We start from the raw sequence: 21,901 nt of genomic DNA on the forward strand, positions 1-21,901 counted from the left end.
GAGGGAGAACAGGCTGGGAGGGGTGGGGCTGGATGGGTGTAAGGGGGGGCGGGAAGCACAGCTGGGGAGGATTGGAGGCCACGAGGGTGGCCGGGAGGAAAAGGGGGTGGGAAGCACAGCTGGCGCGGGGGGGGGGGGGGGGTGCAGCAGCGCTGGCCGGGGAGATCAGGAAGAGGAATGGACCAGCGGGAAGCACAGCTGGTGGGGGAGGGGAGTGCAGTGGTGCTGGCCAGGAAGAAGGGGGGGCCGGGAGGAAGGGGGGGCAGGAAGCAGAGCTGGCAGGGTCGGGGAGAGGTGCAGCAGTGCTGGCCAGGGGAGATCAGGAAGAGGAACGGGCTGACAGAAAGCAGAGCTGGGGAGGGTGCAGGGAGTGGCTGGGGAAGATCAGGAGGAGAAGTGGGGGAGAACCAGCTGGCTGGGAAGGGGGGGGTGAGCAAATTGGCCGGCGGGGAGTGGGACTGACCTGGGCACTTGCTGCCTGTCCCATGCAGGCTCCCAGCAATGCACAAGCGAGGAGGAAGCTTCCCCTCCTCCTCACACTCAACCGACTGAGGGCTCTGGGCAGCAATCGCGGCCCCGCCTCCCAGCTGCGACTCCCATCCGCTCCCCCCACCACCAGGCTTCCGTCCGGTGTGCAGCCAGAAAAATCAGAAAACACCGGACATTGCACATGTCTGATAATTTCTGATTTTTTTTTACCGGACAGAGCACGCAAATACTGGACTGTCCGGTACAATACCGGACACCTGGCAACCCTACTCTGAGAGGGTGCTGGACCAGGGAGGTTTAACCTGTAATTAGGAGAGCTGAAAGAGTTCAATGCATGTTATTCTCCTCCTCCATATCCTGTTCTTCCCCACCTTGACTCTAGTTCCTCTCTCATGCCCCTCCTATCCATCTTTCCTCTCAGAACTGTCTGCAGAGTTACTTCAGAACAATGCCGATACATGTTATAGGTAGGTAGCATTTCTCTCCAGGTACACTGTCATTCCATGGTGCCCTCCTTTGGCTAGACAAGAGCCAACTTCCTCTTCACCCAAAGATTACTTCCCCATCTTCCATGACAGTCAGACTGCTGAAAATCTGTCCATGATGTAGGCCACTGCTTTGCCACTAGCAAAAGTTCCAGATTGTGATGAAAGACCTGTGCTGGAATTGCCAATATGAGTATTGGCTTGTGGCATCAGTCTGGCATCTAAACTGACCTTATTTGGTTGAACTTTCTATCACTCCCCTGTATGTACTTACAATCAGTGAAGACTTCCAAACATAGCAATGCTTACTTTTCAGGCTTGTTGAGCTGTTCCTCAGACTGTAGGTCTGAAACACTATGTTAAGGAAATTTGACCGCTGCCTTTCTCAAAGAGGAATGGAAATGTAGATGCACATTAGATGTACTACTGTTACCCTGGTGATCAGTAACAGAAAATTGGTAGAGATCTAAATTATTATACTATGTAGTCAGATGGCCAAACCGCAGCTCTGAAACCATATGTTGATTTTTTTTTGTCAGTTAAAGCACAGCTTCTAGAACCCACAATACTCCCCCTTCTCTGCCTAACAGACTTGTGGGGGGGAGGGAAAAGTTGGCCTTCTGCCCTCTGGCAGAGCTCAGAGCTTCAGATTCTTCCTATGGGGGAAAAGCCACAACACCCTGTTGCAGGGCAGAAACCCTGATCTCTGGTATGTGTGTTCCATAGGATTGAAGCCACAAGCCCCATCATTACAAACATTACTTTTAACTTTACAGCAATCTCTTAATTCCAATACAAACACCTACATAGTGGTACAACTGTGACCAGACTAGGGGACTGTAATTCTAAATTAATCATAGCAGTAGAAAAACTATATAAACCAGTCCTAAACTACACTGCTTTACAAATTTTCCCTTCACATACATCCAAAACAAATAATGCAAACTTCTGAAACCAGATTTCAAGCATATTTTAACTGCAAGAATTTTAAAAGAATATGTTTAGTCCTCACTCCAAACCCAATGAAATCAAGAGAAAGTCAGTTGTGACTGGGACCCACACAATTTTTTTGAAAGCAATAAATTCATCTTGAGGCTATAAACTTTATTAAATAATATGTTTACGTTGTCTTGGTGTCTTCAAGTTAATGTTTAAGTTACTACCATTTCTTTTCTTCCCCTTTATAACTTATATATGAATTATTATACTATGCTTAGAAAATTAAAAATAAGCTAAATATAGCAAATGCAGGAAATTATGCAGAAAGTAACATACATTTTGAAGTGTCAAATCACTGATGTTAGTTGCTAATGCTCTCAGCCAGTCAGCACTTTCCTGCGCTGTATAAAACTGAAGTATTCCAGTACTAACTCCATCGAGTGCCAGCACTTCAAATGCATTAGATCTGCAGCACAAAGAAATACACATAACAAAGTTTTCATAAACAATCCTACAGTTCTCAATCTTCAATTGATCTTTAGAATTTTTATAAGTTTAATTTTTCATATTTATAGAGAGAAAACAACAGAAAAGGGGCATAATAACTTGTAGTATCAGGAAACAGACACAGCAAATGGTTTATCTTTATCAATGTTTATATATTTTGATTAATCATTTACTGTTTGATTATATGTAAATAACTAAACTTAAAATATTTAATTATGGATGCATCAATTAGATCTAAGTAAACAAATGGACAGCCTCTTGCAATTGAGATGTTTGATACCCTAAAAACTTTCTACGAGTCACAGAGAAAATACTTCTATTTCTTGAAGTGCTTAAGGTTTTTAAAAAACCCAAGCAATCATTCTTTCAAGCTCATAGAATGTATATGAAACTCCAAACTCTTTTAATTCCTTCAGATGATGTCAATATGGACACCCAAAAATTAAGGCAACCCAAATCACTAATCACCACTGAAAATGTAGACTAGACTAAATATCTCCAAATCTTTTCTACCTATAAGATTATGTTCAAGAACAAATTAGCTATTTGGTTGATAGACTGTGCACCACTGTTTTACACTCAGACCTTGTGACATTAACTAGACATATAAGGACTTTGTACTCTCACTTTAAATCACTACAACAACTCACAAAACTCATTTGACTCAAACTAAAGATAAAATGGAACATGGAAATCTTCATTTCAATAGATGAGACAACTTATGGAATTTTACTTACTTTGACATGACCAATTATTCTTGACCAGAAAGGAACAATCACCATATAAATCACATGGAAATGATATAATTGAGAGACCTGTAATTTATGCTGCCCAATAGAAGAGGTGAAGATCTTCAGAATTTGAAAGGCTCGTACTACATAATATCACTAAAGATTTCAGTTCACAGTAACATCATTGGCTCAGAGAGGTCAAATATCCACACATCTCTAACATGTCAAACACTGTAGCATCCTAGCATTTCTTCTTTAGTTCTGTCAGCAGGATCAGGATAAGAGAGTCTAATCTTTTATGTCTGTGCATTAGGGTAAGTTAAACTGAATGTGAAAGACCATATTTCTGCTTCACATAAGTTGTATGAGGAAACTTTAGAAGTGCTGCAGATGTGGGGAAAAATCTTGGAAGATGGAAACATTTGTCTCTAGTATTTAATATTTTTCATTTTAATTGCTGCAGCTCTCTGTGTTACAGTGTTCAACAATGCCATGCCATCCTTTGCAAACTACCCAAGTCTTGTTTTTATTTTGAATCTGTTCCCTTTTTCCTGCATATCAAGTATTTAGAGCCAGAAAAAAAAACCACAAGATCTTGGCTTTCCATTCCCTTGGACAGTCCAATTATCCTTATCTTATTGTGTCCATTACTGTTTTCATTATCTTTATTATTTTCTCCAAGATCATAACTTTATTTTCTAATGAATGCAAGCATTTCTGTACAGTAATGTTTGAGCCCTGTGCTGTAGCCACTAGCTGTTCTCTACCCTCAAGCTGTTCCCAAAGGCTATCTACTCTCTCTGTGAAATTAATAAGTGATTGCTGCCAGATATTTTGCATTTCTTCAATGTTAAAAGCTAATGCTTTTGCTAAGTTGGGAATGATTAGAGCTTCCATCTTGACAACTAATACTCTTGTCAGACACAAAGTAACTTGAACAGTAAAGAATATATAACATGGTTAGGGAAGGAAGAGCCAGAGAAGAAATCAAAGTGAAAAGGAGGGAGGGAAATGTGCTTTCGGCTTTAAAATTATTTAATAAGTACAGTACAATTCTTTTGATAAAATTAGTTAGAGGAAGTGTGGCCTAATGAATAGAACACTAGACAGGGATTTAGGAGACCAGAATAGTATTGTCTATTCTAACACTCATTTGCTGGGCAGGTAACATCACCATACTATAGCTCAGTTTTCACATTTTTAAAATGGACATAATGATACTTATCTCCATTTGTACAGGAATTTGAGAACTACTGAATAAAACTCTATAAAAGAACGGAATATTATTATTAGACAGGAGATAAAGAAAGAGAAGGCCAGGGAGAACATAATCGGAGGTACGAATATTTATATCCCTAATTAATTTTTCTCAAATAAGGTTGTATTAATGAGATACGAAGTGGACACTTCAGCTACTTGTGTTCCCTAGATTTCAAGGGCCAACAACCATAAAGATATTCTGAGAGAGGCTCACTTGTAGTGAGACTTAGTTGTCACTAGGAAACCAGCTTTCAGGGAAAGGTCTGAATTCCCACTCTTCTGATGGCCAGGTATCTCAGTAGAAGGCATCACAATATTTTGAAGCTGATGTCTGGTGCTTTTGAAATAGTTATGTCCTTTTGATTTACTCTAGGGCTACGTCTAGACTGGCATGATTTTCCGCAAATGCTTTTAACGGAAAGGTTTTCCGTTAAAAGCATTTGTGGAAAAGAGTGTCTAGATTGGCACAGACGCTTTTTCGCAAAAGCACTTTTTGCGGAAAAGCGTCCGTGCCAATCTAGACGTGCTTTTGTGCAAAAAAGCCCCGATCGCCATTTTCGCAGTCGGGGCTTTTTTTGCGCAAAACAAATCTGAGCTGTCTACACTGGCCCTTTTGTGCAAAAACTTTGCACAAAAGGACTTTTGCCTGAATGGGAGCAGCATATTATTTCCGCAAGAAGCACTGATTTCAGACAGTAGGAAGTCAGTGTTCTTGCGGAAATTCAAGTGGCCAGTGTAGACAGCTGGCAAGTTTTTCCGCAAAACCTGAATGCATGTCTAACACTAGCTTTCTCCTCTATTTAAAGTTTCCTACTACACAATTGCAAATAGACAAACAGACGTAGATCAATCTGGGACCTCCTTCAGTTTTCAAGCCAGTTTTCTTTGCTGTGTTTTGATTTTTTATTTTTGATCGGATGTTCATTCTTCTTTTGCTTATAACATCATCTAGGAGGTTGGTTCTATTAGTGTATGTAGCTTTAGACTGATTTTTTTTCTATCTGTATGGATTATGACAGAACTAGAATGGGAGTTCCTAGAGACCTTTCTAGTAAGGCATTTGTTTTACTTCTCTCCATAAATGTTTAAAATTTGCTGATTTTTGGTTATCTGAATTTTGCATCACTTCATAATTCTTGGTAATGACCAAAGATGCTTCTTTGTGATGGCTAATTCTGGATATGCCATGACTATATCAGAACCCAAATATTATTTTATAGAAACATCATGTGTCACATTAATGTAAATAAAATAGTTTTTATTTTAAAATGATTTTTTTCAATTATATAACACCACTAGCTAATAGTTTAAAACCACTTAAAGATGCAGATCACTTCCTATATACCACATTTCAGTACTCTGAACAAGTAAAAAGTCAAAGTTCACTCAGTAATAGATTGGCTTGGGTAGATATTTCATAGGGTAATTCTTTTGTTTGTTTGTTTGGTGTAATATACAGCCATAGTATTATAGCCTAGAATACATACTAAATCTTCACCTGTCAATGAATTGGACACAGTACCCAAAAAAGAGAACTTGTTGTGAGTTCTTCAAGCTTGTGTGAGATAATTGAAAATGGCTTTTCCAGAAAAGTTCCATATACTACCAGTAACTCAATGGAAATAAAAGTCAAGGGAAAATCTACAAAAATGTAGCCTATGGGTTTCCTTTTCTTCATTAATGTTGTTTCTGAATAGTTAAAGATTAACTCATCAGTTGAGTGCACTCATTTTGTAGGTGCTTCCTCTTTGTTCTATTTCAGATTGCCATCATGCAGAAGGTATGGTTAAAACATCTTCCTTTGTATTAGAAGCAATGATGTTACTGTTCTGTGTGCCTTCTTTTATAATGGGGTATATCACTAGTAATATTTTTCTTACTGGATAAAAAGGAAAAGGTAGCTCTGTATGTCAAATATCCGAAGTTTTCTTTAATCCACTCATCAATCATCTGATAAATAAGAAAAATATAATTTTTAAGTGAGTAATCCAGGAGAGAATTTTTGGTTTGTCAGGGATATAAAAGAGCAAAAGGCATCTAAAAAGTGTAAATGCTTGCAGAAGAGGATACTGCATGCATGTGTGTCCAATACACTTTGGATAGTGTATTTCTGATGAAAGTATGACATTAATCATGAGTCCTTTCAGGATGAATTTGTTCTACTAAATCCATTTAAAGTAGGTGTTTACTGTCTAGGGTTAATAAAGTGTAAATAATGAGAACCATGACCTAGAAAAAAATATCAGAGTAATACTTTGTTCCAGTGCAGGTCCCTATGGGTTTGTCTACACAGCAAAGTTATTTCGAAATAATAGCCGTTATTTTGAAATAGCTTTACCAGTGTCTACACAGCCAAACCGCTATTTCAAAATTAAATCAAAATAGCAGAGGGCTTATTTTGAAATTGGTAAACCTCATTCCATGAGGAACAGTGCCAATTTTGAAATTGCTATTTTGAAATAAGTGCTGTGTAGATGCTTATTTTGAAATAGGAGGCCTCCAGCCCTTCCCAGGGTGCCCTGGTGGCCAGTCTGGGCACAACCAAGAAAACTTTGCTCCCTCCCTGCCTCCACAGAGCCCTTAAAGTGGGAGACTCTGGCCACAGTGACTGTGCCAGCTCCAAGCCTGCCAGCCCAGAGCCAGCAGTTGCTGCAACCCAGTGGCCCCAGCATGAGCCAGGCAGCCAGTGCCAGGCAGCCTCCACCACTCCCCAGGAGCAGTCTGTGAGGTCCCAGGAGCCAACCCAACTAGGGGGAGGCAGGACTGCAACCCATGACCCTGTCCTTCTCAGGTGAGCACCCTATACCCTAGGCCATACAGGAACCCACCCCACCACCACCTTACCATCAGGGCACCCCTTATCCCTCCTGCCCCTCGGCCTACCGGTTTTGGCAGTCCCGACCCGACCCAGGGTAGGCAGAACCTAAACCCATGACCCTGTCCTCCCCAGGCGAGTGAGTGCCTGCCTGATCCACTGCAGAGATCAGGGACCTAATTCAGGTTTGGAGGGATGCCTCCAACGTCCATGATCTCCACACTAAACAGAGGAACGCAACCATCTACAGGCGGATGGCTGCCAGCCTGGCCACTAAAGGCCATCTGTGAAACCAGGATCACATGAAAATAAAGGAGCTGCAGCAGGTGTATGCCAGGGACACAGAAGGCAGCTCCCAACCAGGGGCATACCCAGACCCCTGCCTCTATTTTGATGCCATGGACCTCATCCTGGGGGGCAGGACAATCTGTGCTCCCCAGATGGTCATGGACCCTGGGGCAGAGCTTGCTGCCTCCTGCTACTCCAGCCCCTGCTGCTCCCCAGCTACGTCTCCTCCTTCCACTCCTCCTCCCCATCCTCCCAGGGATGCCGAGGTGCAGGGAGACAGTTGGGCCGGCGAGACCCCAAACCCTGAGCTTCTCCTCCCCCTTCCTCCCCTAGCCTCCCCCTGCCACCTCCCTCCTCCCCCTCCCACCTTCTTTCCACAGTCTCACCTCAGTTTCATTCCCCCTCCACCTCAGTTTTGTTCAATAAAGAGGCTTTGTTGTAATTAACATGTGTCTTTTATTGTAAGTGGAAAAATGTGAGGGAGGAACAAGGCACAAGCCCCCAGTGGGGCACACCAGGGACACAATTACTGCCTGCAGGATGTGCTGCCAGGCTCGCAGCAACACGTCCAGGAGAAGCACCAGAGTGCTCTGGGGCAGCTCTGCCTCCATGCCGCTGCGTGCTATGATGACCTCAGTGAGGGCAACCAAAACACACAGAGAAAAAATGCTTTGCTGTCCCTCAGTGAGGTAGGCAAGCAAGAAAGGAAACCTTAGAACCAGCTGTCCGGGGTGTCCCTTTAAGCACAGGTCTCAGATAGCCTCAGGCAGCAGCCACACAAAGTAGCTCCTGACCTGATGCCCTGCCAGAACCGGTTCCGGCAATTCAGCATCCTATCAGTGTGGATGCGCTATTTTGAAATAGCAAAACACTATTTCAAGATACATTTTGTGTCTAGATACGGTATTTCAAAATAAGTATTTCAAAATGAGATATTTTGAAATAACACTGTAGTGTAGACTTACCCCAGGAGAATAGGGGCTACCTGAAAATGCAAGGACTAAAAGATGGCATATTTAGTATATCACATTGCTATTGCATCCTGTAGGATGCAGCTATGTCTAATAGAAATGAGCTTTGTGGTTGGCATGTGAATAAAGATGTATGTATGTTTTTCTCTGTGTTCTGTAATAATTACACAATATATCTAACTATAACTATCAGTTATACAAATTAGGGGCCCAACCCTCCAAACATTTAACTTTACCCACTTAAGCATGTGGGTAGTCCCATTGAACTCAGTAGAAATGTTCAGTTACTTAAACTTAAGCATGTGCAGAAAAGTTTCCAAAATCAGACCATCAATCAAAACAAAAAACTATCAAAACCTGTTTGGCAAGTCTAAAATGATAGCTGGAAGCAAATTAAAAGCTATATACAAAATATCAGATTTTTTTCATTCACCTTACTGAATCAAATAGCAAAATAGATATCAGTGCAGTTAAATAATCATTATTTTTATAAAATCATTTTATTTATTTATAGTTTATTCTGAATCATTAGGATGACTGGAATCATATGCTATTCCCAAATGGTTTCTTAGGCACAATAGGAATGCGTGAGAAGTAAAAAATTTCAATAATAAACCATCCTACTCTATTCCATTTAAGTCTTTGTAGGCACACTGCATTTATCTTAATGATGGCTTTATGGCTGACTTGATAGGTCAATGCCTTCAATCTCAAGGTATAAATCATGTGTCTCTAGATATTCCATGACCCATAAAATGACTAGTAAAATAGAGATTTAGATAATTACCAGACTGCCCTGTCAATTTGGTGGTAGTTTAGGTACAGTTTCATCTCATGACCTGCTGGCATTTTGGCAGCAGAACACTCTACAACATGTGAAAAATGAACTGCATTAATCTGCATCACTGCCACAGTAAGCCTCATGTAGTTTATAGTTAAACTATAGGCAGATGATTACTTGTTAAAGACTTTCAATTCTCCATGTAATGTACATGCATAACTCCCGTTTCTACTGATGGGTCTTAAACATGTGTGTCTGGGAAAAGCAAACCTCTGTTCTGACAATACAGGACAAATGTACTGCATCCCTCTCCACAGACCTACTTGAAAAAATCTAAACTTTTTATAGTAGACATTATGACAATGTAGACACAGATTGTCTACATGGTTTATTATTATTGTACTAAAACAAAGTTATTTTGACATAATATAAAGCAGAGAGATTTTCTTTTCCATAATAAACTTCGGAAAACAACATACTAATGAAGGAACACGCTGCCAAGAATGTGATTCATAGTTTTCTTTTTTTGTTGGGGGAAATAGAAGGGAGTTGTATCCTAAAGGGAAATAGAAGGGAGTTGTATCCTAAAATCTAAAATAATCAGCTTCTTCCAGATTCACTCTATATTTTAAGGACTGGGGAGCAAGCTTGTCTGCTAAGACCCAGAATCCTTTTCAGTCCTCTCCTGACAGATGCCACTGATCCTGATGCATTCCCTGAAGCTGGTGGCTGGAAGAAGTTCTATTGACAATTGACTCTTAAACATGATCCTGCCAAGATAATGCTGTCCTTTGTGCACACCCGATGATGATGGCCGTAGGAACATGCAGGTCTAGATACTGACTCTTTAAATCATTGTTGAAAATATTTAACTGCAAATTTAATTCTGTCACCTGTTTGTGAGGGAACCTTGTTTACAACATATTCATTGTTACATTCACTGCACGGACAAGCAATTTTCAGCCCCTGGCTTATTCATTTCATCTATTCATTAGTTGCTATTCATGGTGTATAATTCTATCTATCTTCGTTACTTACATGCAACTGTAGTACCTGAACCATTCTCAAACTGTAATGTGCTGTGCCCTCACAACCTCTTTATTGTAGGGTTAGCAGAGACACGTAAAGCCTCTAGAATAGTTACATATAACAAAAACTCTTTGTTACTGGAAGTGCATATAGCTGAATCTCTCCTCATGTTGCTGGTGCAGCTTCCCTTTCTATTCATGGCAATTTATTTCAGAGATCTCTCTTGAGACTGTGGTACAACCTCACATTGGAGAGACTTTCTATGGATGCATCAAAAAACTCCTACTCATGTTGCCAGGCACCATAGTAACTTTGTTGTGCTATTTATCTTCCTAAGGTCCCAGTGACATAGGAAAAATGATTATTCCACTCTACTCTGTGCTGATTAGAAGTAAATTCTCAATTAGAGTATTGTGTCCAGTTCTGGGCATCACGCTTCAAGAAAGATGTGGACAAATTGGAGAAGGTCCAAAGAAGAGCAATACAAATTATTAAAGGTCTAGAAAAGAATGAACTATGAGGGAAGGCTGAAGCAATTGGGCTTGTTTAGTTTGGAAAAGAGAAGACTAAGTAGGGACATGATAACAGCTTTTACGAACCTAAAAGAATGTTACAAGGAGTAGGGAGAAAAATTATTCTCCTTAACCTGTGATGATAGGACAAGAAGCAATGGGCTTAAATTGCAGCATAGAAGGTTTAGGTTAGACATTAGGAAAAACTTCCTAATTGTCACCGGACTGGACTTGATGACCTCTCGAGGTCCTTTCCAGTTCTAATATTCATTGATTTTTCAGTGATTCTATGATTGTGATTCATATAAGCCAGCACACTAGGTGGGAAATCCCATGTAGGCTTGGAGATGAAAGATGCTGACAATAGGGGTGTGTCGTAAGCACAGCCTCTCTCATGAGGTTAGATGCCCAAATCTGAGCTGCAAGGTGATGCCTATTTCTGTTTGTTATTCTTAGCTTTAAACCCTCCCCTGGAGTTATGGGTGTCTGGTTTGCTTGGTTTTTGTTTTTAAAGAAGCCAGGGGGAGGAGATTGTGGTGCTCACCTTATAATTTTTAGCTCAGTGCCTGGGATGTTGGAGATCCCAATTTTTCCCCATACACCATACCTTCCAGAGGAGGAAAAATAATTTGAAGATGGGGTCTCTCACCTCTTGGGAGACTACTGTGAGCCAATGGGCTTAAAGTTATATGGTGGGCACAGTCACAACTTCCTCTTGCCAGAGTTGGAATGGGACCCAGTCTGGTAATAGGCACCTGAGCACACCTGCTGGATGATCAAGACCTGTATGTGAGTTACGCAGCCAAAGGCCTCTCTCTCTCCAATTCACACTCTGGGACTTAGGTGGGAGAAAGCTGTCTGGATGCCGAGGGAACTTTTATATAGTAAGCTTAGAGGCCAAGTTAGATTAGGTGCCTATAACTCTTTGACAGGAATTTTGTGCATTACAGTGGTCCCAAAATTGGTGCTTAAGTGCCTAAAACATGGACTTAGGAACAAACTTATTTTGTGTATCCAGGCCTATATGTCTTTACTTCATGTTTGCATAACACAAAAGAGACTTTGGTCCCTGACAGGGACCCACAGGTAATAATATAACAAGCAAATGATAGTAATTTAGACATTTATGAATAAGGAATAAAGCATGCTACTGTTCTTCTTGGAGCAAGATCATCCCTTTTATTCACAAATATATTTGCAAATACCATTTTTTATTATTATCCAATCAGCTCTAGTTCTAGTACATCTACTGGAACATTCTCCTTGTTAATCATCCTACGCTTTCCTTTATCTATTCCATTTCTTTCAGTAATACTCAAATGACTGTGTGCTCAAATGACTTCTCTCAACATTTAACTCAATGTGTTGATTAGCAGTAGCTGGCTTTTAATATTTTAATATTTAAACTAGTTTAATTTAAAAGAGATTCACTAGGATTGTGTTATGTTTAGAGTACTGCATAATAAATTTCTGCATGAACGAGGCCCAGTTAAAATAATACAGATATGTCAACATGTATAATTTTTGAATTATTGTCACTGCTGTATTCTGTCAATCAAAAGTTAAGGAAAAAATGCCACCAGCTAAGTCACTTGGTGTAAAGGTGGCCTTTTTTTTTTCTTGCTGTATTATTCTAAGAAATCTATACAATTTGTGAAAGATCAGGAATTGGGAGTATTGTGAGCAACACACGAGAAGTCATTCTTCTGCTCTACTCTGTACTGATCAGGCCTCAAATGGAGTATTGTGTCCAGTTCTGGGCACCAGATTTCAAGAAAGATGTGGAGAAATTGGAGAAGGTCCAGAGAAGAGCAACAGAAACGATTAAAGGTCTAGAAAACATGAACTATGAGGCAAAGCTGAAGCAATTGGGCTTGTTTGGTTTAGAAAAGAGAAGACTGACAGGGAAAATGATAGTGGTTTTCAGGTATCTAAAAGGGTGTCACAGGGAGGAAGAGGGAAAATTGTTCTCCTTGGCCTCTGATGACAGAATAAGAAACGGGCGGCTTAAACTACAGCAAGGGAGGCTTGGGTTGGACATTAGGAAAAACTTCCTAACTGTCAGGGTAGTTAAACACTGGAATAAATTGCTTAGGAAGATTCTGGAATCTCCCTCACTAGGTATATTTAAGAGAAGGTTAGACAGACCTCTATCAAGGATCATATAGACTGTACTTGGTCCTGCCATGAGGGCAGAGGATTGGATCTGATGATCTCTCGAGGTCTCTTCCAGATCTAATGTTCTATGATTCCATGAAACGGTATTAGCCATACAGCTAAGAAAACACTCCCAGTGGATGCAGTATTTTCTACCTCATGAATACCAGAGGCTGTGTCTACACTGGGCCACTTATTCTGGAAAATCAGCCGCTTTTCCGGAATAAGCTGCGAGCTGTCTACACTGGCCCTTGAATTTCCGGAAAAGCAACGATGTTCTACTGTACAAAATCAGCTGCTATTCCGGAAAAACTATTCTGCTCCCGCTGGGGCATAAGTCCTTATTCCGGAACACTGTTCCTGAAAAGGGCCAGTGTAGACAGCCCAGTAGTCTTTTCCGGAAAAAAGCCCCGATCGCGAAAATGGCGATCGGGGCTCTTTTCCGGAAAAGCGCGTCTACATTGGCCACAGAAGCTTTCCCGGAAAACGGGCTTTTCCGGAAAAGCAGCCTGCCAATGTAGATACTCCTTTTCCGGAAAAACTGAAAACGGAATAGTATTCCATTTTAAGCATTTCCGGAAATTCATGCCAGTGTAGACACAGACAGAGTGTTTTCGTATTATCGCATTGTCAAAACAACTGGCTAATTTGCATTTGAAACACTAATAGGATTTTTCTGTACACTTTCAGAAAATAAACAGGAATATTTTCAATCCATTTTCTTTAGGGCCTAGTTAACTGTGCATCTTGTGGTGGAACTTAGTTAACTGGACTTTAGTTAAATATTCTACTGGTGAAGCAACAGGCAATAAAGAGCCCCTGGTTGTTTTGGCCTCACATTGTTTAATGGAGTTTCCTACAGGTATCATTCAAATGGTTCTTACTGCTGGGACTTGCACTTGTAGCACAAGGCAGAAGGGAAATCCCCCAGTGTTAGATCCTGATGGGTTTCACATATAAAGCAACTTGCCAGTACCGCTTTGCCATCTAATATATTCAGCTTCACTTCCTTTGTCAGGAACAGGAAACAAAGTGCTCCCTAACCTTCAAAAAATCAGTAGTTCAACATGGAGCTGTGTATCCTATTGTGACACAGTGTCTGCCTCAGTTTCTCCTCACCAATGTATTTTGGTTTCCTTCTGAGTTTATAGGACATTTTATATTAGGAAATCCATCTCTTTCTCTCTATAGCAGTGGTGGGCAACTTGAAACCCATGCATGACATGCAACCCATCAGGGTTTTATGTGTGACCTGTGAGACATTTTATTTACCATTGCCCACACACGGGTTGTTAGATTCCACTGGTTTCTGTCCATGTAGGTTTTTTTCCGGCTGGTATTACTAAAGTAACACGAATGTAAAGTAAGGGCACATGAAGTGAGGTGTGTGTTGATTGCACACAACATTGACCATGAAAACTATGAGCCTGCTTTGCTTCCAATCAAAGTGTTACTAGGATTCAGTTAGTCCACCCTGGAATTTCTAAGTGCACAAGGGCAATTAGCAAAACTACCCTATCCTGAGAGACCATCTTGGTTATGAAAAATCTTGTGACTCACTGAAATGAAGAAGGGCCACTTATGTGGCCTACTCATTAACCTAGTTTGCCCATCATTGCTCTGTAGAAATGAGTGCAGGAGCAGCCCAACTCTGGCTCTTTCTTACTGGATATAGGACCTACCTTATATATCCTGCTTCCTCTTCTCAGCAAATCTTATTTTGTAGCCTGTAGTCACAGGATCTCTGAGGACAATAAGTACCAGGATGTCTTGCTGTTTGAATGGGGCTATGCAAATCCATATACCCTCCTTATGAGAGTCAGAAAAACCTGTTAAACTATGCTAGAATATTTACATATTATATATGCATATCTAAAAGGCACAATTCTTACTCTCTAAACCTTTCTAGGATGAGGGGCTGCTGGCCCACAGAAAAAGCAGCCAGGAGTCGCACAGAGAAAGAGCGGGGTGTGTGTGTGTGTCTGGAATGCCAGTGTAGGCTCCTCAGTGCTAGGGGGAAGTTCCGAGCGTTGGTGGCCAGATCCAGGCAAACAGGGAGCTGCATTTGGCCTGCAAGCCTTAGGTTTCCCACTCCTGCTCCAAACACTTCTCACAAAATTGTACATAGCACAACTCTTACAAAATCAACAAATTCTGTTCTGTAATTTATCCTTTCTGTACATCAACTGAAGAATTTATTTAAAAATTCACCATTATGTTCTCCTTCTCAAGGCTAAAGAAATCATTTGCAGATCAACAAATTCACACCTACCAGGTCCCTGGTGTATGTGCATGCCAAAATCTTCCACATTTTATAGGTTAAAAAAATAGCGTGAACAATATCCAGAAATCAACAGGCAGCCAATTCAAATCATGCAATCCCAATCACTATGAGTTATACCTGTCCTAGCATATAGATGTCATGACCAAAAAGTTTGTAACTGAAAATGAGTGTTTCATTTCCCAACACTAGGGGGAAGGGTTAGAGGATGGGAAGGAACAAAAAGCCACCCCTTTACCCAAAAAAGTGCCAAGGAAAGAGATTCCACTTGCCGTGTGAAGAAGTATTACCCTTAAAAGCAAAAACCCACCAATGCAGTATCTTTTGTTAGGATTCATTTAAATAGATAGCTGCAACGCCCTGAATTGACTGGGAGAGGACAAAGTCCCCTAGTATATTGCTCATTTTTAATCTGAATAATTTTTAGATAGTGCTTGTGATGGAGTATGGTCACAGAAGATCCCTGGGGGGTGTTGACAAAGCCACTGACATTCGCCTTCCTGCTGTCTGGGGTTTCTCAGTGCTCAGTCCTGCTGGACCAGCTCCCTACTCTTTCCCAGTCAAGGCACTGAGCTGAGATCATTGCCCCCCTCTCCGAGAAGCAGTATAAACATTGAATCTTTTCAGGTCTAAGGAAAATTTAATTTAGGGCCCACCTTCCTGGGATACCACTCCCCAAATCGGATCAGAACTCCAATAAGAATTAAAAGGTAAGTCCCTTTAGCAATGTAAGGGGGAATGTGCACACTGTTTGCTCCCCCAAGTAACAGTTATTTACACTGGGCTTGATAGTAAGTAAAAGTGATTTTATTAAGTATAAGCAATAGGATTTAAGTGGTTATAAGTGAGAACAGGCAAAGCAAAGTAGATTACAAATTAAAAGTAACAGAAAACACTTAGCTAATTCTAACACTAAATCCTTGGTGCAAACTTATTACAAACTCACCCTAAAACTATTTATTTTCCAGCTAAGCCTTCAAACCAGGGAAGTCTCCTTTTCCCTGGGGCCTTTGGTTCATTCCCCTGACTGTGCCAGCCAAAGACAAAACATTCCTACTTTCCTAGGCTATGTCCACATTCGCGGCTTCTTGCGAGAGTAATATGCAAATGAGGCTAAGCATGGAATATCGCCGAGCCTCATTTGCATACCTAATGAGCCACCATTTTTTTCAGAAGAGGCCCCTTTTGCAAAAAGGAGCATCTACACTGCCCCTCCTAGTGCAAGAAAAACCCTCTTGCGCAATGCCGTTACACCTACTACTTGACAGAAAGAACGGCATTGCGCAAGAGGGTTTTTCTTGTGCAAGGAGGGGCAGTGTAGATGCTCCTTTTTGCAAAAGGGGCCTCTTCTGAAAAAAATGGTGGCTCATTAGGTGTGCAAATGAGGCTCGGCGATATTTCATGCTTAGCCTCATTTGCATATTATTCGTGCAAGAAGCTCTATAGTTTTTAAAGATTCCCTTTTTGCATAGGAAGTCACCTGACCAATCCCTATCAACCACTGCTAAGATTTAAGGACAAAAGGCTATTTTCATATGATTATCCAGACATTGAGGCCTCCCAGCAGCAAAATTAATCCTTGATAGCTTTCCATTTACACATTTAAAATCATAAAGCATTTCATACTCCTATGTCTAACTTCACACGCAAGAAGGATACATATACTAAAATAAGATAAACAGATTCAGCGGATTATGACACAGGTTACCTGAGAATTTGCCCAAAGCATTTTTGAGTTATGTATATATGTGACCATAAATCCATTTCATAAAACATGGGGTGGGGGGGCACTACCGTGCTTACTATGAACACATTTTGGAACCTTGACCTCTGCAGCTAATTTACATCAGATGTGATAATGTACAGTAAGGGAGAGAATCCTCTTAATTTTTTATCTGTATTAGACTGTACAATGCTGACAAAATCAAAATAGACTGAAAAGTGACTAGTTTATTAAAACAACTCAATCTGAGTAAAGACAAATATAGAGAAGAGTGTTGATGAAGCAGATGACACCATTTTATATTATGACTTTTCTGAGTATTGAGTAGTACTACACTTTAATTATAGTGAGGAAAAAAAGAGTTAACAACAACCAAACAGGAAGTGACACAAATTAGCAATGAAAAGATGGGCTTTCCTGTGAAAACTATGCAAGGTGAATTGTAGGCTGTTTACCAGTTGGAAAAGAACAAGATGAGACTTCTAATCCAATCCCATTAAATTGTACTTGAATCTATTTTAGCAGACAGAATAAACAGAATAATACCTAACTCTCCTACAGTACTTTTTGTGTGTAACTCTGAATGTATTTTACATAGGAGGCAAGTATCATTATTCTTGTTATCATTATTAAAGACAGGCAAACTGAGGCACAGGGAGGGGAAGTGATTTGTTCAAGGAAGCCATGCCACAACCAGGAATAGAATCTGTATCTTCTGAGTCTTAGTCCAGTGCACTATCCACGAGGCAACAGTGCATCTCTCATGGTAAATAACTGTACTAGAGTAAAAATGTACCTTAGACAAACAGAAGTCAATAAAGGTCAGCTCAGTGTTATAATCAGTGTCAACACACTGACAAGATATTCTTTGTAAGACATTATAAAGGGAACAACAAAGATGAAGTTTCATAAAGTTTCATAAAGTTTATAACCTTATGACAGACAATCTCAGTTTTGTTCAAATACCTGTCTGAAATTCTCGAGGAAAGATTATTTACAGAAAGACAGAGAAAAGGCTTAAAATACACCCTAGTCTCAACAATCGTAGTTAAAAAAATAAGATCAGCAAGGTCATTTAAAGCTGCTATTACAGTCAGACACTAAGAATAACTGGATTGACTTCTGCCCTGTTTATGACAGTTTGTATAACAAAGCAAATTCACAAGCAAGAAACAGAATATCTGAAAGATTTGTAACAAATATAAGATGTGACTTCTTATATTGCCTCCTACTTGTTTTTTACTTGTTCAGAGAAGATAATGTGTTTGGTGCTGCATGAAGCACATTTTTTTCTCATCCTTGAGAGAAGATGTAAAGAATGTAATACAAGGTTTTCAAAACAGCACAAAACCAGCAGGCACAATTAAATGAAGAATAATCTTTTAAGCAGCCTATTAAATACTGAAGATCTTATAAGCTCCTTGAGGGAAATATTTTGAAAATTCTGGCCAATTATTTTTCCTCACACACTTATAAAAATATTTATTCATATTATAATATTTGGCTTTTGGCATGCATTAATTGGCAAATATTTTTAAAAAATTATAGGACACTAACCTTGGACTGTCTTTCCTCTACAAGCAACAAATGAGTAAAATTTCTTGTATTACAGTGGCATGTGTGTATATTCACATGCACATGGTTTAATAAAATGCTTAATAAAATTAGTGCACATTATAAAATTGCATACAGGGTGTTAAGGGAACATAATTTAGGCTGTAGAGTCAACCTCTTGAAAGCTGAGTAATTCCCAGGCAACCTGATTTTGACTCTCTTTGCTTTAAGATAGTTTTTAATACATGATCACATGTATCAGGACCTATGCTTTATTCAATGCACAGGATGATGATAATCAAGGAAGGAGGCAACTATTCAATAATTCTTGTCATCCTCATCTTTCCATATGTGGCCTTATATGATCCCTTATATACTACATACCTTCCAAGCCTGAATACAGAATTATTCATTTCCTTGCAGTCTTTTCTTCAAAAGCCACCACCACAATAACTTCATGTGTAACCAACATTAATGAATGACTACAGATGTCATGAGTGATTTGTTCAAGGACACACAGGATATGTCTAGACTACATGCCTCTCCCAACAGAGGCATGTAAAATAGGCTACCCGACATAGTCAATGAAGCAGGGATTTAAATATCCCCGGCTTCATTAAAATAAAAACGGCCGCCGCACTGTGCCAGCTCAGCTGATCGTCGGCACAGTGAGGCAGTAAAGACATGGATCGGTCGATAAGGGAAGCCTTTGTTGACCGCTCCTGTAAACCTTGTTTTTTGACATCACATAATAAGAGATAAGATCAGGAAAAAAAAGTCGCAGGGCTTTTAAGGATCATGGATTTGCAAGCAATCTGGTGTCTGGGGAATATCACTTGAACAACTATCTTGATCACAACTATCTTGTTTTGTGAGCAAGGCACGAGAAGTCATTCTTCCGCTCTATTCTGCGCTGGTTAGGCCTCAGGTGGAGTATTGTGTACAGTTCTGGGCACCGCATTTCAAGAAGGATGTGGAGAAATGGAGAGGGTCCAGAGAAGAGCAACAAGAATGAATAAAGGTCTAAAGAACATGACCTATGAAGGAAGGCTGAAAGAATTGGGTTTGTTTAGTTTAGAAAAGAGAAGATTGAGGAGGAACATGATAGCAGTTTTCAGGTATCTAAAAGGGTGTCATAAGGAGGAGGGAGAAAACTTGTTCATCTTGGCCTCTGGGGATAGAACAAGAGCAATGGGCTTAAACTGCAGCAAGGGAGGTTTAGGTTGGACATTAGGAAAAAGTTCCTAACTGTCAGGGTAGTCAAACACTGGAATAAATTGCCCAGGGAGGTTGTGCAATCTTCATCTCTAGAGATATTTAAGAGTAGGTTAGACAAATGTCTATAAGGGATGGTCTAGACAGTATTTGGTCCTGGGGCAGGGGGCTAGACTCGACCTCTCGAGGTCCCTTCCAGTCCTAGTATTCTATGATTCTATGATTCTAAGGAAGTTAGTAATTAATGGGAAAACCCAAGATGACCTCTCTGCTATTCTTCCTCCGGACTGTTGTAAGCTTTATTATTATTACTTATTTGTATTATCATGGCACTGAGGAGCCTTATGGTATGTCTACACTGCATGGCTATTCTGGGATACCAGAGGTATCCCGAAATAGCTACCCCACATCTTAACAAGCCACCCGTTATTTTGAAAAGTAACACTATTGTGCTATTTTGGCATCCCGATAATTCTCGTTCCATGAGGGTGTAGAGATGTCTTGAAATAGCACGTTATTTTGAAATTTGGCTCTGTGTAGACTATTTTGAAATTAAAACAAAATAAGATACACAATTTCGAGTTTAAAGTGCTATGTAGAGGCACCCTTAGACATGGGCCAGGACTGCATTGTTGTAGGCACTGTAAAAACTGAAGAAAAAGAAGACCTCTTCCCCAGAGAGAGAGCATGGAGACACTGAGATGAAATGCTAGGCAGTGGTCTCAGCACAGCAGAGCAGATTAAACATTGTCAACATTTGTTTAGCTTCTCTGCAAAGGAGAATTTCCAGGAAGGTTTTAAAGGTGAATAATGAGATTATTTTGCTTTTGTTGTGAGCAGCTCCTCCCATGCATGAGAGGCAGCACAGGAGAAAGCATAAAAGATGCTCATTTGAAAGAGTAAGTGGATGACTGACATCCCTTGATAGCCCATGAGAGAGAAGTAAGGTGGAGGATAGGTTCTGAAGGAACTTGAATATGAAAAGAAGCAATATACAGTTTGATGCTATGGAGAAAAGGGAGCTAGTGAGTACTGGTTTGCTATAGCTATTCCCAAACCTCTTTAGATTTTAATCTTCTAGTTTTAATACATCAAGCTATTTTTGACAGACCAAGCTCATTGATGCTTATATTTCTGCTCAGCCTCTCGAGGATTAGTAATGTCAGAATCGACAACAGCATGCAAATTGGGTTTGTGACTTACAAAGTATTGGCTGCCTAGATAAATTAGCATAAATATTCAACCTCAGCAAGAAGTAGAAGTTATGTCATCAGGAAAGTGTCTCCTGCTGACATAGTACTAGAGTGGACAGCATGAAACTTGAAGAGCTTTTTCACATTCCTGTACAACATAAATTACATTGAATTAAAATAGTAGTTGTAACTTGGCCTAGGATGCTGCAACAGAAGACCTGGCCAGAGAGGTTCAGAGGCTGACAAGGACAGGAGGTGGATAAATAAGTTAGTGATTTAACTATGTGAGTGTGAAAGATTAATTACTGTCCATCACACAATTGTAACAATATGGTTTTTCTATGGCCAAATTTAAAGTGACCATATTCTCTGATCCAAAAATAGGAACACCTTAGCCATGTCCCTGAGACCACTAGCCACGCCCCTGACTTCTTAGATGCTACCCATCTGCCACAGGAAATCCCACCCGTGGGATAGTACTTCCTGGTTCAAGATGGACACATGACTGGATGGGTGTCATGTGACCCCCCCTCTAAGAACTCGTCCTCCTTCCAATAGGGATGGGTTTGGGCACTATAGCCCCCATGTAACCATACTGCAATAACCCAGGCTCCAGATCTAGTTTCCCATGACACTGCAGCACTAGGAGTCCAACCTTGATTCAAGATGAGATCCTGGGTCCAAGTCCTATTATTTTGCAGTGTTGATGCAGCTCCATTTGACTCAGGGCCTGGGAATCATCAAGAACAATTCCACAATTTCATGGGACAACTTCCTTAGTCCTCTTAATGGATGATGCTTACTTGCTCCAATTAACTGGTAATCAGCGGGGGGCTGAAGCAGGCCCCCATCTGCTGTGGGAACTGGGGTTCTTCATGTCTAAGCAGAGGTTGTTTGTGTCTAAGCAGCCCCTGTCTGTTGGGAACTGGGGCGGAGTCTGCAGGCAGGGACTGCACCAGTGTCCAGAGCAG

The 21,901-nt window shown here is 40.5% G+C and overlaps 1 protein-coding gene across 1 annotated transcript in view; it reads right to left on the reverse strand.

The window, feature by feature from the left end:
* Positions 1 to 21,901, reverse strand: part of SNTG2 (syntrophin gamma 2) — a 262,480-nt gene that overhangs the window by 104,047 nt on the left and 136,532 nt on the right. The window contains exon 10 of the mRNA XM_089776922.1: positions 2,250 to 2,379. Coding sequence (XP_089633048.1) covers positions 2,250 to 2,379 — 130 coding nt within the window. The remainder of the gene's footprint in view (positions 1 to 2,249; positions 2,380 to 21,901) is intronic.

This window comes from Pelodiscus sinensis, chromosome 3, assembly GCF_052426305.1.
Source record: "Pelodiscus sinensis isolate ZL-2025 chromosome 3, ASM5242630v1, whole genome shotgun sequence".
Taxonomy (NCBI): domain Eukaryota; kingdom Metazoa; phylum Chordata; order Testudines; family Trionychidae; genus Pelodiscus; species Pelodiscus sinensis.